General features: G+C 46.8%; 1 protein-coding gene across 2 annotated transcripts in view; it reads left to right on the top strand.

The window, feature by feature from the left end:
• VDR (vitamin D receptor) overlaps window positions 1-14,911 on the top strand; it is a 61,555-nt gene that overhangs the window by 22,752 nt on the left and 23,892 nt on the right. For both annotated transcript variants that reach the window (XM_023231197.2, XM_023231201.1), the window contains exon 3: window positions 2,963-3,110. In XM_023231197.2, coding sequence (XP_023086965.1) covers window positions 2,963-3,110 — 148 coding nt within the window. The remainder of the gene's footprint in view (window positions 1-2,962; window positions 3,111-14,911) is intronic.

The following is a 14,911-nucleotide window of genomic DNA, read 5'->3' as shown; positions in this document are numbered from 1 at the left end:
GTTGTTCCAACTCGCTTGCATCATAGCATCTCCAAATGAGCCCATGTGATGCTGAACATGTGTTGGACTGATTTAACAGATATTCCTTCCTACCCCCCATTTGATTTCTCTGTTTTCCACGAAATCCACCGGATACTTGGGAGCCTGGATGACCCAGACTCTGTAGCAACACCATGATGACTCGGAGCTGCAGCATCTCAGCTGACCCAGGGTTAAGCCACAAGCATCCTGGATGGTTTCCCCTATTACCCCACAATGATATTGGGCCTCCGGGATGCTGGCAACATCTTGACTGTGTGCTGTGTTCTAAAACCTGCAGGCGTCAGCTTGGACTTGGGATGGTCTTTGGGGACAATGTTGATAGACCCACAAGCACTTTTCTATTTCTAATTGTTTTTAAATTATGAAATGTTTATATATTCAGAAGGCCATGCAAACACAGACGTACAAAACATAGATGTAGTGTTTTGATAATAGTAATAAGAAGATACCATATGCTCACTACTCAAAGAAATAGAATACTGCTCCTATATAATGCATACCCCTCCCCAATCTTATCTCTCCAAAGGTTTCTGTTAGTCATTCCTTTGTTCTTTTTTTCTGAAATTTTCTTATAGGTTAAGGGGGTGCCTGTGCAGGTTTGTTACAAAGGTATATTGCATGATACTGAGATTTTGAGTATGAATGAATTGTCTCCCAGGTAGAGAGCTTAGTACCCAATAGGTTGTTTTTCAGCCCCTGCCCCCGTCCACTTGTATTCCCAGTGTCCATTGTTCTCATCTTTATGTCCGTATGTACATGATGTTTAGCTCCCACTTATAAGTGAGAACATGGGCTATTTGGTTTTCTGTTTCTGGCTTAGTTTCCTTAGGATGATGGTCCCCAGCTGTATCCATGTTGCTGCAAAGGACAAAGGACTTGATTTTGTTCTTTTTTATGGTTGCATAGCATTTCAGTGTGTGTGTGGGTGTGTGTGTACACATATATATGTATATGTATATATACACACACACCCACACACACACATATACTGCATTTTCTTTATCTAGTTCAGAGTTGATGGGCACCTGGGTTGATTCCATGTCTTTGCTATCACTACAGTGATCTTTGTTCTTTTTCTGAAAGTGCTTCTCTCTTTATATGTAGGTATATATTTATACTTGCTAAACTTTAATGTATATATACTTGCTAAACTTTATATAAAAGTATGTATTAATGTATGTATAATATATAAATGTATATATTGTATATAATTAGAGTTTAACAGGTATAAGTCTAGCTGTGAATGAAATTAGCAATAGTGTCACTGTTATTATTAGGATGGTTCAAAAGTAATTACGATCTTTGCCATTATTTTCGATGGCCAAAACCACAATTACTTTTGCACCAACCTAATACATTAAGGGTTCCAGAAAAAGAAAAGCTAAATGAGGTTAGGGAATCTCCGAGGTCTGTCTGTGACCGGGATTCCCTCTGTCCCTTTGGGACTGGTGATACTATATTCTTGCTTATCTGCACCACTTCTTTTCCTTGGTGTGAAGCTCTTTGGGGAATTGTTAGAAAGTATTTGTTTTATTCATTTGGCAGTAGTAGTTTCTAGACATATCTTAAAGTTTGGTCTTCTCTGGGCCTCATTTGTAAAGGGGATGATGATAATAGCATCTACACCATGGAGTGGTATGAAGGTGAAATAAGACTTAATGAGCTTTGATATTCCACACCCTCGATCAGAGATCATGGGCCTAGTCATTGAAAAGTAGCTCAGAGCCTCCCAAGGGCCCCCAGAATCTGCCTCTGTCACCCAGGGGCAGGAGGAAATGGTACTCTGGGATGGAGTGGGTTCTTGTTTCTTCTTTCCTGGCTTTCTTTCTTATTTTTCTTCTGACATGAAGGACCCTTTGCCTTGGGTCAAAGGGGTCACTGAAACCTGTAATGACCCTTTTGAGGATTCGGATAAAGCTGGGAGAACTGGGAGGCAGTGGGGTCTGAAAGCATTTTAGGGCAGTCTGAGGTATTCCAGAATCATCTCTGAGCCTAACAGTAGACAGGATTAGACGCAGCAGGCAAAGCCGAGGGCCCAGTTTTGGCTAATGAAAGAGTCATGCCAGCTGCTTCCTGAGAAGACCCTCTCAAAGCTGTGGCCTTTCATTTCTTCTGTCTCTTCTCCTTTTCCTCAAGTGTGAAATCCATCTCTAGATGATAATGCCTATTTATAAAAACCATCTCTGAAAACACAATTAATTGTATAGGACTCACATGACTCAGAAGGACATTCAAAATAATGTTTTAAGTATTATTGCCCAAAAAAGGGGGGAAGTATCTTGAAATTTTGATCATCTTGGTACCAGAACAAAAGGGGCATAAGCCTATTAGCCCTGAGCTTTATGGTTGCAAGGAGCTGGGGCTGGAATGACCAGGGCACCTAAATCACCTAAATCACTCCTCACCCTCAAGAGGAGGAGGCCTGAGGGTTTCTCTTCACATGTAGGTGCTGAGGCTGAGGGAGGACCCTCGTTTTCCCTTGGAGGGGGCATTGGGCAAGATAGAAGCCCCTGACCTGGTTCAGTCTGTGCCTGAGGCAAAGCTAGTGCCAGTAGTATGCATGGGTTCATTCATATGATCCTTGCACCCTGGAAGTAAAACACCTTTTCCAATGCAGACAGTGGGGGCCTGCAGAGATGAACCACTAAACCCAAGTTAGCCTGACAGATGCAACATCTGAAACCAGGCAGCTGATTCCAAGCCATGCTCTGAGCCAGCTTTGTAGGGAGAATCATATATGAGGGCTCAAAAGGCACTGTGCTCAGGCCTGGGCCCTGGGGAGATGCCAAACCTTGCTGAGCTCCCTGGGGGTGGGAGATGGGGGCGGTGGGATGAGGCTGGGGGTGGGTGGCACCAAGGATGCCAGCTGGCCCTGGCACTGATTCTGGCTCTGACCATGGCCTGCTTACTCTTCTTACAGGGATGGAGGCAATGGCAGCCAGCACTTCCCTGCCTGACCCTGGAGACTTCGACCGGAATGTGCCCCGGATCTGTGGGGTGTGTGGAGATCGAGCCACGGGCTTTCACTTCAATGCTATGACCTGTGAAGGCTGCAAAGGCTTCTTCAGGTGAGGCTTCTTCCCAGGCTCTCCCCAAGGGAAAGGGAGGGAGAAGAAGCAAGGTGTTTCCATGAAGGGAGCCCTTGAATTTTTCACGTCTCCTTCCTTGCAATGTCCATGGAACATGCGGTGCTCACAGCCATAGGAGCAGGACGGTCTTGGTGAGTGCTTTCTTCTTTTCCCTCCTCTCAGCTCCAGATGTGTCCTCTGACTCACTTGGAAATTGCTTTCCTGAGGTTGCTGTGTGGGTCTCTATCTTTCCATTACACTTGTGACCCACAGCCTCCTGCACCAACCCATGTGTCCATCCTTCCAGAGTGAACCTCCTCCCTGTTGATGATCATAGCTTCCTCACTCAAGACACAGACATGTCTTTGGGGAAAGCCCAAGAACATGGCTTCAGAGCTTGCCTTTCCATCCAATCCAAACTGTTTCTTGGAACATGGGAAATGGCACCTCTTGTCGGGTCATCATGATCTGTATCCGTGTCTTCACCCAAGGATTGTTTGTCCTGGTCTGAAAGTCAACTTTGGAACACCCAGGCAGTGTCAGGAATGTACCTGCATTCCTGTTTGATCAGGGCCAGTTTCTTTACCAACACACTCCCCTTACATGAGCCCAGGATTACAGGTGTGATAGGTGTGGGAAAAGCACTGGAGGTTCCCATCCAAAGCCAGGGTGGGAGGATGGGAAAGGGGTGAATTGGGGCGGGAACTGGGAATCGTGAGAAATTAGCATTTGGCATGTACTGGAGAGACAGAGAGAGTAGCCTGAAAGAAGGCAGCCAAAACAGAGCTTCTGTCTAGCAGTCTAGACCGGAGGTGACCATGGCAGGGCTCTAACCATCAAATGAGGAAAGCACCAATCAAGTCCAGAGGAAGATGCTGAGGTCAGCTTGGTTGTCTAAACTGGAGCACTCTCCTCGCCTTGGGGGCACAGTGAATTCAAGTCCAGGTGCTTATGTGAGACTCTTACTCAAGGACTTGGGGGCTCTCTGTCAACACAAGCTCCCAATTCACCTGTCCTCTGCCCCAAGAATCAGCAGGCCCAGAGTTTCATGGCCTTGAGCAATTGCTGGGCAGCGGGATTTCTGTGAGTGCTAATTGCCTGTTTGGCCTGGCACTGACTGCCCGCTTGGCTTCCTGGCAACCTACTCCCCAGCTCGGGGAACCAGACAAACAGCATCGCTGCCTCTAAGTCCTGTTGCTGCATTTGCCAATCCTTGGGCCAGAAGTCCACACATCCTGCAGGGTGGGCCTTCTAGAGCCCTAGTTGTGTGTCCCAGGTGACACATGGACCCTTTTCTGCCAGGTCCTGGGACTTGGGGGACTGCCTTGAGTGCTAATGAGAGGGGAATCTAATGCACACCTCAGAGCCTGCTTACTACCATGAAACTCATCAGAAAGGCGTGGTCTGGGGTGCTGGCCATGGCGATAATTTATGGGATATCCTTGCTCAAATGGATGTCCTTGACATCTCTAAGCTTTAGTTAACTCAACTAATGGCATGCATGTATTGATATCCAGCCCCTCTGCTACATAGTGTTAATCTGAGGATTAATGAGATGACATGTAAAAAAGTGCTTTGAAAAACACCTTTTCAGTCTGACAAAAAAAGCTGAGATTTTTTAGCCTGATGGGCCACTACTGCTGCCCTTCATGGAACCATGCTCTCATAAAATAAACACAAGTCGCGCAGCCAGCCAGCAAGCCAGTCACTTTCCTCGTGTGTGTGTGTGTGTGTGTGTGTGTGTGTGTGTTTAATTTTTTTGTAGTGATGGGGCCTCCCTATGTTGCCCAGGCTGGTCTCAAACTCCTGGGCCCAAACGATCCTTCCATCTTGGCCTCCCAAAGTTCTAGGATTAATGGCATGAGCCACCATGACTGGCCTTGTGTTTCTTTCACTCATTCGCTCACCAGACTTGAATCAGCATTTATGATCTGGCATTGGGCTAGGAGCTGTCAATATGGAGTTTCTCACCGAACATCATATCTTATCAATCTGCAACCAAAACATTTGGTTATGGAGTCTCTACCCTCAAATCCACTCTCTCCTCCTAGGCCTCCTTCCCCCTGAGATCCAGTTCTGGGAAATGAGAATCTTAGATGGCAGCTGGTTGGGTGGTGACATATTGAACGCCAGTTCCTCTCTGGAGTGGCTCTGACTGCTGTGCATCTGTGGTTGCTGCCCTTGGACACACCACTAGGCTGGGAATCCTCAGGACAGGAATGTGTGAGGCATCTGGGTGGAGGGAGGACAGGTCCTATCATGCCCCAGGCATGAGTGTGGAAGAGGACAGAATGAACAAGGATGGTATGTTTGTAGTCTGTGTCACCACAGACTGACAGAGTGACTGTGTTGCTTGTGGGCACATGATGCCACCTTAACCCACCGTCAATCCACCTCGACAAGAGCCCTTAGAGTCTGTTGCTGGCTGTTGGTCACAACCACTGCCTGCAATGCCTGGCACTATGGGCTGCAGACTGGTTTTGTCTTGTTACCCTGTCCTCAGTCTACCTTAATTAGATCTTTACTGTCCCTGTCTTAATGACTAAGTCAGACTGCTACATTCTAAAGGGCCAACATGTCTGTCACTTGCTTGAGGATGTGGAAGAAAGAGAATGAGTGGTGTTATCTATGGATTGTCCAAGAGTAATGTTCAGAAACTTGAGGGAAGGTCACTGAAGCTGTCAAGAAAGACAGCTGCAAGGTTCTGAATTTTGTTTGATATGTAAATAAACAAACACACATGTGCACACACACACACACACATGCAGACAGTCAGTCTTCATTATTCATGGATTCTGTATTTGCAAATCTGCCCACTTGCTAAAATTTACCAAAATCAATACTTGCAGCCCCTTTGTGGTCATTTGTGAACATGTTCAGAGCAGTGAAAAACTCGCATGGCTTGGCATCTATCTTCCCAGTCAAGGTCTTCACCATCTATTTAGTGCTACTTTTTTTGCCTTTTTGTGATTTTTGTTGGTGACTTTGCTGTTTAAAACAGTTCCCAAGTGTAGTGCTGCACTGCTGTCTGGTGTTCCTAAGTGCAAGGCTGTGATGTGCCTTACAGGGAAACTAGGTGTGTTAGACAAGCTTCCTGCAGACAACATTGCTGCTGGCTGTTTGTTCAATGTTAGCAAATCAACAATATCTATTGAATAGGATGTCGTTAAACAGAAAACTCACAGAAGACAAGGTTATGTGTTGATCAGTTGATGAAAATTTTGTGACCAGAGGCTTGCAGAAACCTCACCCTGTGTTTCCCCCAGGAACAATGTTTCAATATTCACTAATTCAGTGACCACAGTGACTTTATAGACCATAACTACCGTGAATAATGGGAATCAGCTATACATACATCATTTCTCCTCTTCTTCCACCCTTGATGCCTGCTTCTCCTTCTTTGCTTCATCCAAATTTTATTTGGAAGTTTTCCATTTTGGTCTGGTCCATATAGTTGCTTGAGAACCCTGTGGTTGCTTACATCTGTTTGTGAAAATTTGATCCCAGGAAGCAAGGACAGTATCAGTGGTCTGTACCTTCTCTATGGTGGGCGCTGCATCCTTGCATCCTTGGGAACACAGAGATGACAGCAACTAAGTCCTTGCTCTCAAGGAGCTTGCTTGGCCCTTTCCTGTTAGTTATTGATAGACAGCATTGCTTGAATGTTGGGTCACCAGCTGTTTTCCAAGCCCTGGAAACCAGTAATTCGATCCCATTTAACCATCTAGTATTTGGTTTGGCTTCTAAGATAGTTAACTAAACTGCTCTAGGAGCTAGTTGTTATCATCAAAACTAGTCTAAGACTCATAATCTAGCTGAAGTGTGATGATGGTTAGAAGATTAGAGAGGGATCACACTTCTATTGATCTATGATCGGGCATTAGAGGCCATTGCTGGTCAATTCCTCCTGCCAGCTCTTTCATGTTGCTTGTGCTTTCTGATATTCTGGAATACAGGGACATCCTCAGAGAAAGATGATATTTCCAGTGTGAATATAAGGTTGGCACAGGCAGGCTTGTAGATGGCCAGACATCTCTTGGCTATATGTTAGCAACTAAAGCATAAGTAAGAGACAGAGGAGGAAAAACATTTGGAATAGGTCTAATTCCAAATGATATATATAGTGGATGATCCATATATGTATATGCATGTGGATGAATATGGTCATGGATGACTTGGTCCGGGATCTGATATAAAGGAAAGGTGTAATGGACAGAGAAGAAAATCAGAGGAACCCCTTTGATGAAGAGAATGAAGGTGGATGGTGAGGTTTAAGAGCTGATCCTGGAAAGCAGGATGAGAAATAGGTCATCGTTTGCCTGCTTATCTTGTCTTCTTCCTCCCTGTTGGGATGCTTTAATCAGGACGCTGCGCAGCTGTGTGCTACAAGCTACAAGCTACAAGCTAACAAAGACAGTGCAGAGAAGTGCATTTTCGCTTCCTAGCTCCATGAGGACTTTGTTAATTATGGGTCATGCGGAGTGCAGGGGGCAAAAGGTAGGCTGGCGAGGATCCAGGAACATGAGGAATCTTCTGGCATTCAGGAAGGTCACCCCACTGAAATTTGTGGCTCTTCTAGCAACCTGATGTGAAGGGAAGCAGAGAAATAGGGCAGATGTCCAGGAATTTAAAACCTAAACTGCTTAAAGGAGAGAAAATAGAGAAAAAAGGGAGGAACAGCCACACGGGGTGTTCTATGGGCACAAGTAAATGAGTGACCAAGAAGTCAGTGTTGCTGGAGAGACTTTGTCCAGGTCCAGTTTGGCAGCCAGCCTCCATTCACAGATGTTCATGGATGTGAATGAAACAGAATGAGTGGGGTGATCTATGGATGGTCCAAGAGTAATGTTCAGAAGCTTGGGTCGAGGAGGCCAGAATATTTGGAGAGGGAAGGTCACTGAAGCTATCAAGACAGCTGCAAGGATAGGATTTAACATTACCTTTTTGTCATTCTTTTATTTCTTTTGAAATTCAGCATTCTAATCAGGGCTCATTTGCATGACTTTGCACTCAGCACACACTTGAGATCTTCCCTGTGCTTGGGTTATACAGGGCCAGTGGAGAGCATGGTCAGATGTGACCCTACACTTCCAAAGCATCCTTCTAGAGACTGCCTGAATCCCTAGGGGGATTTGTCCTAGAGGAGTCCTTCAAACAGCCTCTGCTTCATGCTCCTGGACTTTGGGAAAGCATGTTTTTGACTGCTGCTCTAGCTTGGATTGAGAGAGGGTACATTCCTGATGAGGACCATAGTATATATGAAGATCAGTGTATTAGTCCATATTCACACTGCTATAAAGAACTACCCAAGACTGACTAATTTATAAAGAAAGAGGTTTAATTGACTCATGGTTCTGCATGGATGGGGAGGCCTCAGGAAACTTACAATCATGGCGGAAGGGAAAGGGGAAGCAAGGCCTGTCTTACATGGCAGCAGGAGAGAGAGAGAGAGCAAGTGAAGGGGGAAGTGCCACACTTTAAAACCATCAGATCTTGTGAAAATTCACTCAGTATGACAAGAACAGCAAGGAGGAAATCTGTCCCCATGATCCAATCATGTCCCAGCAGGCCCCTCCTTCGACACATGGGGATTATAAATCAAGATGGGATTTGGGTGGGGACACAGAGCCAAACCATATCAATCAGATTCCTTGGAGTCAAAGAGATCTTGATTCTAATTCCAGCTTTCACACTTGCTAACTGTGTGACTTAAAGCAAGTTATTTAACTTTCCTGTGCCTTTTTGTATCACTTGTAAAACAGGGATAATAGCTACCCAAAAGGTTGTCGAGAACATTGGCGATAGTATGTAAAATACTGACCTAGAAAGCTTCCAATGGTGATCACTAGCATCATTATCCCTTTTTCGTGTCTTAGTTTTGTGGACAGACGATCCTTTCTTCCTTTCCTCTAACATGGAACTTGGAAAGTGTAACTATGTGTTGTGTTGGCAGTGGTCTCTGAAAAGAGGTTCCTAAACAGAAGGAGGTATGAAGAGGGAAGGGCTGGGTCAGGGGCTCTGAGAGAGCTTCATGTCAGTCAAAGGCTGGCTGGTGCTCAACAGAACTGGACTGGTGCTCAACAGAACTCAACAGGCTGGCTGGTAGAACTGGCTGGTGCTCAACAGAGCTGGACAGTGGTTGCTGTAACTAGCACAGGGGGCTGTGGCTCTAGACATCAGGAGCTATAGCATATAAAACAGCAATATGGTTTCAAACTCTGCTGCCTGCAGGCTCCCATGCTAGGCACCCAGAGAGCAGGCCTAAGACATAGTGTCTGCTTCCAGGGTCTGAAATTCTTTTTTTTTTTTTTTTTTTTTTTTTGAGGCAGAGAGTCTTGCTCTGTCGCCTGGACTAGAGTGCAGTGGCCGGATCTCAGCTCACTGCAAGCTCTGCCTCCCGGGTTTACGCCATTCTCCTGCCTCAGCCTCCCGAGTAGCTGGGACTACAGGCACCCGCCACCTCGCCCGGCTAGTTTTTGTATTTTTAGTAGAGACGAGGTTTCACCGTGTTAGCCAGGATGGTCTCGATCTCCTGACCTCGTGATCCGCCCGTCTCGTCCTCCCAAAGTGCTGGGATTACAGGCTTGAGCCACCGCGCCTGGCTGAAATTCTTAATAAAATGGTTAAAATCTACTTTAAAGTCTACTTTCGCCCACTCTCAGCACTCCCTCCCACTGCCTCTTTCTGCTAGTTTCTCTTCTTTCCCTTTATTTAGGGTTTCCTTTGTCCAGGTCCTGTTCCTTTTTCCTTTATTTAGTTCTTACAACCCTCTCTGAAATGTTGCTCCCATTTTACAGATGTGGAAACTAAAGCATGGGAAGGTTAAGTAACTTGGCCAAGGTTGTGCTTTAAGATTTAAACTCAAACAGATCAATCTAACCAAATACTGTATTTCATTTTTAATGTTTAGGTAGTTGTAGTGGGTAGTGGAATTTTTTAAATGTAATGTCATAATATGGCTTTTTTAAAAGCCAACAGCTTCCCGTCTCTATTAAAAATACAAAAAATTAGCTGGGCGTGATGGCGGGCGCCTGTAGTCTCAGCTACTGGGGATGCTGAGGCAGGAGAATGGAGTGAACCCGGGAGGCGGAGCTTGCAGTGAGCCAAGATCACGCGACTGCACTCCAGCCTGGGTGACAGAGCAAGGATCGGTCTCAAAAAAAAAAAAAAAAAGCCAACAGCTTAAGAAGATATGTAAGTGAAAAGTAAATCACCTATTCAACCCAATTCTTAGTTCCCTACCTCCTCCGGGAAGCTGTCGCTGTTGCCAGCTCATCGTGTTCGCTTCCAGATTCTTTATGTAAAAGTGCGTATGTGTGTGTTCGTGTGTATGTGTGTGTGTTTGCGTGTATGTATGTGTGCACACACGTCACCATTCTGCATCGTGGTTTTATCTACTAAAGAACACTTCTTCAAGCTCATTCCCATTTCAGTATTCTTCCTATTTCTTTTTCATAGTCACAGCGTATTATATGGAGATTCTGTAAGAAAAGAAACCAGTCCTGGCTGGGCGCAGTGGCTCATGCCTGTAATCCCAGCACTTTGGGAGGCTGAGGTGGGTGGATCACTTGAAGTCAGGAGTTTGAGACCAGTCTGGCCAACATGGTGAAACCCTATCTCTACTAAAAATACAAAAAAATTGACCAGGCGTGGTGGCGCATGCTTGTAATCCCAGGTACTGGGGAGGCTGAAGCAGGAGAATTGATTGAACCTGGGAGGCAGAGGCTGCAGTGAGCCCAGATCGTACTGCTGCACTCCAGCTTGGGTGACCGAGTGAAATTCCGTCTCAAAAAAAAAAAAGAAAGAAAGAAACAGTCCTCTGTCGTGGGCATTTAGGTTCAGTCTTTGGCTTCTCCAGACAGAGCTGCAGTAACCACCGTTGGGCCCATGGAAAGATCTACCCACAGGATAAATACCTGGAAGTCGCTTTACTGCATTAAAATGTCTGTGCATTTAGCATGCTTGATTCACATTGCCAGTGCCCTCAAAAAAAAAAAAACAAAAGTCTGTGCTCTTTTCTACAGTGTGAACTGGACTTTAATGTTTTTCTAAACCCACCTGAGGAGAACCCCCTGATGCTGCCTCTCACATACATGTAGGCACCTATCAAATGATGTAGGTCTTTTTATTCCTTTAGATTCACTGGGGTATAATTGACAGATAGACATGGTCTGTATTTCAGGTGCACAACTCAATGTTCTGCTATACATATACGTTGTGAAATGATCACCATAATCAATCTAGTTAGCATTCCCAGCGCCTCACATAGCTCTTTCAGATCAGGAGCTTTCACTAGTTCCTGTATCCTGAGCAGGCGCTGGGATCTCTGTGACACTCAGTGCGGTGGAGACAAAGCCCAGAGGGGATAGTTGACCCTACGCCTGGGTTATGCAACGTGTGTCTCTGCTGGCAGAGGCCACCTACTGGAGAAAGGCCCAACTGTCCCAGGCCTGAGGCCCTGGCCCCAGGCTCTTGATGCTTTTGTGAGATTTTTGTCTCTTTCTGTTTTGATAAATTGGTCTCTGGCATGAGAATCAGTCAATGTCCTCTCTCACCCCTGGCTTTCTAGAAACTGCATCTATATTTAGCTTGGTTGCCCCACCCCTACCCCCCTTCCTGAGCTGGGGTATAAATGCCAACTAACCAGAGGATGACAGGGTCCAGGCTCAGAGAGCAGCTGAGGCAATGGGCTCTCATGGAAACCTGAAGCTCTTGTTTCTCAAATCCAAACCAGCTCACAGGCAATTAGTATTGGGAGGAAGGCAGGGTAGGGTGTGGACCTTCAGGACAAAGCATAGAGCCAGGGCTGGGCAGTCTGGCTGTCCTGACTCTTTGTGGGCAGAGAGTAAATGACAGCCACACACGTGGAAGTGCCCTTGGAAGGCGAGAGAACAGGGAAGAACAGGACCTCTGAGCCAAGAGGATCTGTGGCCCTGCAAACAGACATGTTGGGCCAGACACACCTCAAAGGCCAGCTCTGGGATCTGAGTTCCAGGGAGCCCCTGGGTCTGGCAGTTGGAGCTGGCCAGCAAGCTTTCTGTACCCTGAACACTGACCCCATGCTCCAGAGCGTAACGGTGTTCTCTTCTTTTTCAGTGTTCTCGGGCTTCATATGACAACTCTTAAGCAGAAGCAAGAGCACCAAACTTTTTTTTTTACCCCCAGTACTTTCTCTTTTATTTTTTACTTTTAGAGATAGGATCTCACTTCATCACCCACACTGAAGTGCAGTGGCGCAATCTTGGTTCACTGCAGCCTTGACCTCACCGGCTTAAGCCATCCTTCCACCTTAGCCTCCCAAGTAGCTGGGACCACAGGTGCATGCCACCATGCCTGGCTAAATTTTTTTTTTTTTTAATCTTATACAGGGTTTCACCATGTTGACCAGGTTGGTCTCGAACTCCTGAGCTCAATCCATCTGCCCACCTCAGCCTCCCAAAGTGCTAGGCTTGCAGGCGTGCTCACGCCACCACGCCCAGTCCCAGTACTTTCTCTTAACTCAGCTCTGCACTGTTTTCTCTTCCCATTCCTAGCCTCATTCCTGTTGTCAGGCAAAGTGGGGCTGAGTGGCAATCTCCAACCCTCATGTGTATAGACGTCTGAGATGGAGCTTCATATTAAAAGCGACATGAGAAAGATGAGAGAAAGATGGGGAAGCAGTGGAATCTCTTTTCCGGCAACCCTGCAGCTGGCTCCACTTGGAGCTGCCCCCAAGTGAGGGTCAAATGCAGGCTCCCTGGAGCCTGGGGAAGGACAGACAGGTCCCCTGATAGGCCCTGAGGCCTCAGGAAGCTCTCAGCCCTGGGCCCAGTCTGCTGAGAGGCTTTGGTTCACATCACTGGAGGTGGTGGCTGGGCTAGGCTGACGATGTGCTGTCTTCTTGGTGCCCATGGCCTTGCAGGTTTAGCAGGAAGAGCTCTGAGCCAGACAAAACAGCCAGTGGGAGGAAAGAGCAGCTCCTCAGCGGCCAGAGCGAAATGCCTGGTTGTTGGGAAAAAAAAAAAAAAAGGAAATGAGAGTTTCTTCTGAAATAGAAACTTCTGGTCCTTGAGTAAGTTTAGAGAATTACGGGCATTCTGAGGCCTGAGCATTTGTGGTGACGGACGAAGCCTCAAGAACCACAAGGTTGGTGGGAGGGACACCAATCTCATGTCCTGGAATATACAGATGTGCCCTGTGGGGATGATTGTATCTCGTTTCTGGGGAATGCTAACAGTTCTCAAGGTGCTTCCATTTCTCTTGTCCCTCCAGAAAAGCGGCAGTAAACAAATAGAGGTGAAAGGCAAAAGGCTTTTTGTTTCCACAAAGATGGAAAAAAGCCTGGCGTATAACTTCTCTCTTGTTAGCTACTGCAGGGTTAGGACTGGGCCTGAGGCAGGCTTCACTTGGAGCTAAGGAGCCCCTGACAGCCTGGTGCTGCTCCACCTCCCTGACAACTCCGGCTCTGCGGTAGGCCCCTTGGGTGATGAGGGTGGTCACAGCAGGGTACCAGAGTCAAGGTCCAAAACCAACAGCAGCTGCTTCCTTGACTGTTGGGTCATTCTTGGCCTTGAGCCACCTGGGGCTGTTTAGGACATCAACTTCACTGAGCACTTTAAGTTTCTGGGGTTGAAAACAATCCAGGAAGCTAAAGGCTAAGCCTCAGATCCCTAAGACTTCCAGACCTAGAAGCCTGCACTTCTTGCTGAATATCCTCACCCATAAGTTGCTTAACCTCAGTGTTCCCACGTATAAAGGGAAGGAGTTACACTGACAGTCTCTTGGGCCCTTTATGGATCTAAGAGTCTAGGTCTGCCTGGGACTGCCAGCAGAGCCCTACTCTTACCTCTTCTCTGTCCCGGGGGCTGAGTCGGTGTGGTCTCCAGCTGTCCCTTTGCTAGAGCAAGCTTGTCAATTGATGAGTGTGATTGCCCTCAACCCCGTGTGTGTGCTAATGAACATGAACAGTGAGTCATGTTTTACCAAGAATCCTAACTAACACGTGGTCCCTGAGCGGATGTCAGTAGCTCATTTCCAGGAAGGAAATGGTTGGGGCTGGGCTTTGGCTGGGAAGGCTTAGGCATCTTCACACTCAGCAGTTCCTTGGAAGATGCTGCTGCTCATGTAGACGGTGATTCCACCACCACCTTTCCCCAACTAACTATGTCAGAAAAGTGGGGCCCACTTCTGCTGGGGCTGGGAGGAGGACAGGACTCTCAGGACACGGATGATGAAAAGCCTCTAGGGACGTGCCTCAGGGAGGTGTCCTTTATGCAGCCTCCCAAAGTCCACGTGCTATGACTGGCAGTGGGAGAAAATGTTCGAATTAGGAAAGTGAGCCCTTAAACTTGCACACTTGTGCGCGCGCACACACACACAACTTACATAGGCTACAGGGGTGCCACTTTTCTTTTCTTTTTTTTTTTTCTTTTGAGACAGAGTCTCATTCTGTTGCCTAGGCTGGAGTGCCAGTGGTGCCATCTCGGCTCACTACAACCGCCACCTCCCAAATTCAAGCGATTCTCCTGCCTCAGCCTCCCGAGTAGCTGGGACTGTAGGCATGTGCCACCGTGCCCCGCTAATTTTTGTATTTTTAGCAGAGATGGGGTTTCACTATGTTGACCAGGCTGGTCTTGAACTCCTGACCTCGTGATCCACCCACCTCGGCCTCCCAAAATGCTAGGATTACAGGCCTGAGCTACCACGCCCGGCCTCAATGGTGCCACCTTTCTAGCTAAGAACACTTTAGTAGTTTTCTGGGGTTTTTTGTTTTTTGGTTTTTGTTTTTTTCAGACAGGGTCTTGCTTGGTTGCCCAGGCTAG

Source organism: Piliocolobus tephrosceles, chromosome 10 (genome assembly GCF_002776525.5).
Source record: "Piliocolobus tephrosceles isolate RC106 chromosome 10, ASM277652v3, whole genome shotgun sequence".
Lineage (NCBI taxonomy): Eukaryota > Metazoa > Chordata > Mammalia > Primates > Cercopithecidae > Piliocolobus > Piliocolobus tephrosceles.
This window is presented reverse-complemented; position numbering and strand designations above follow the sequence as displayed.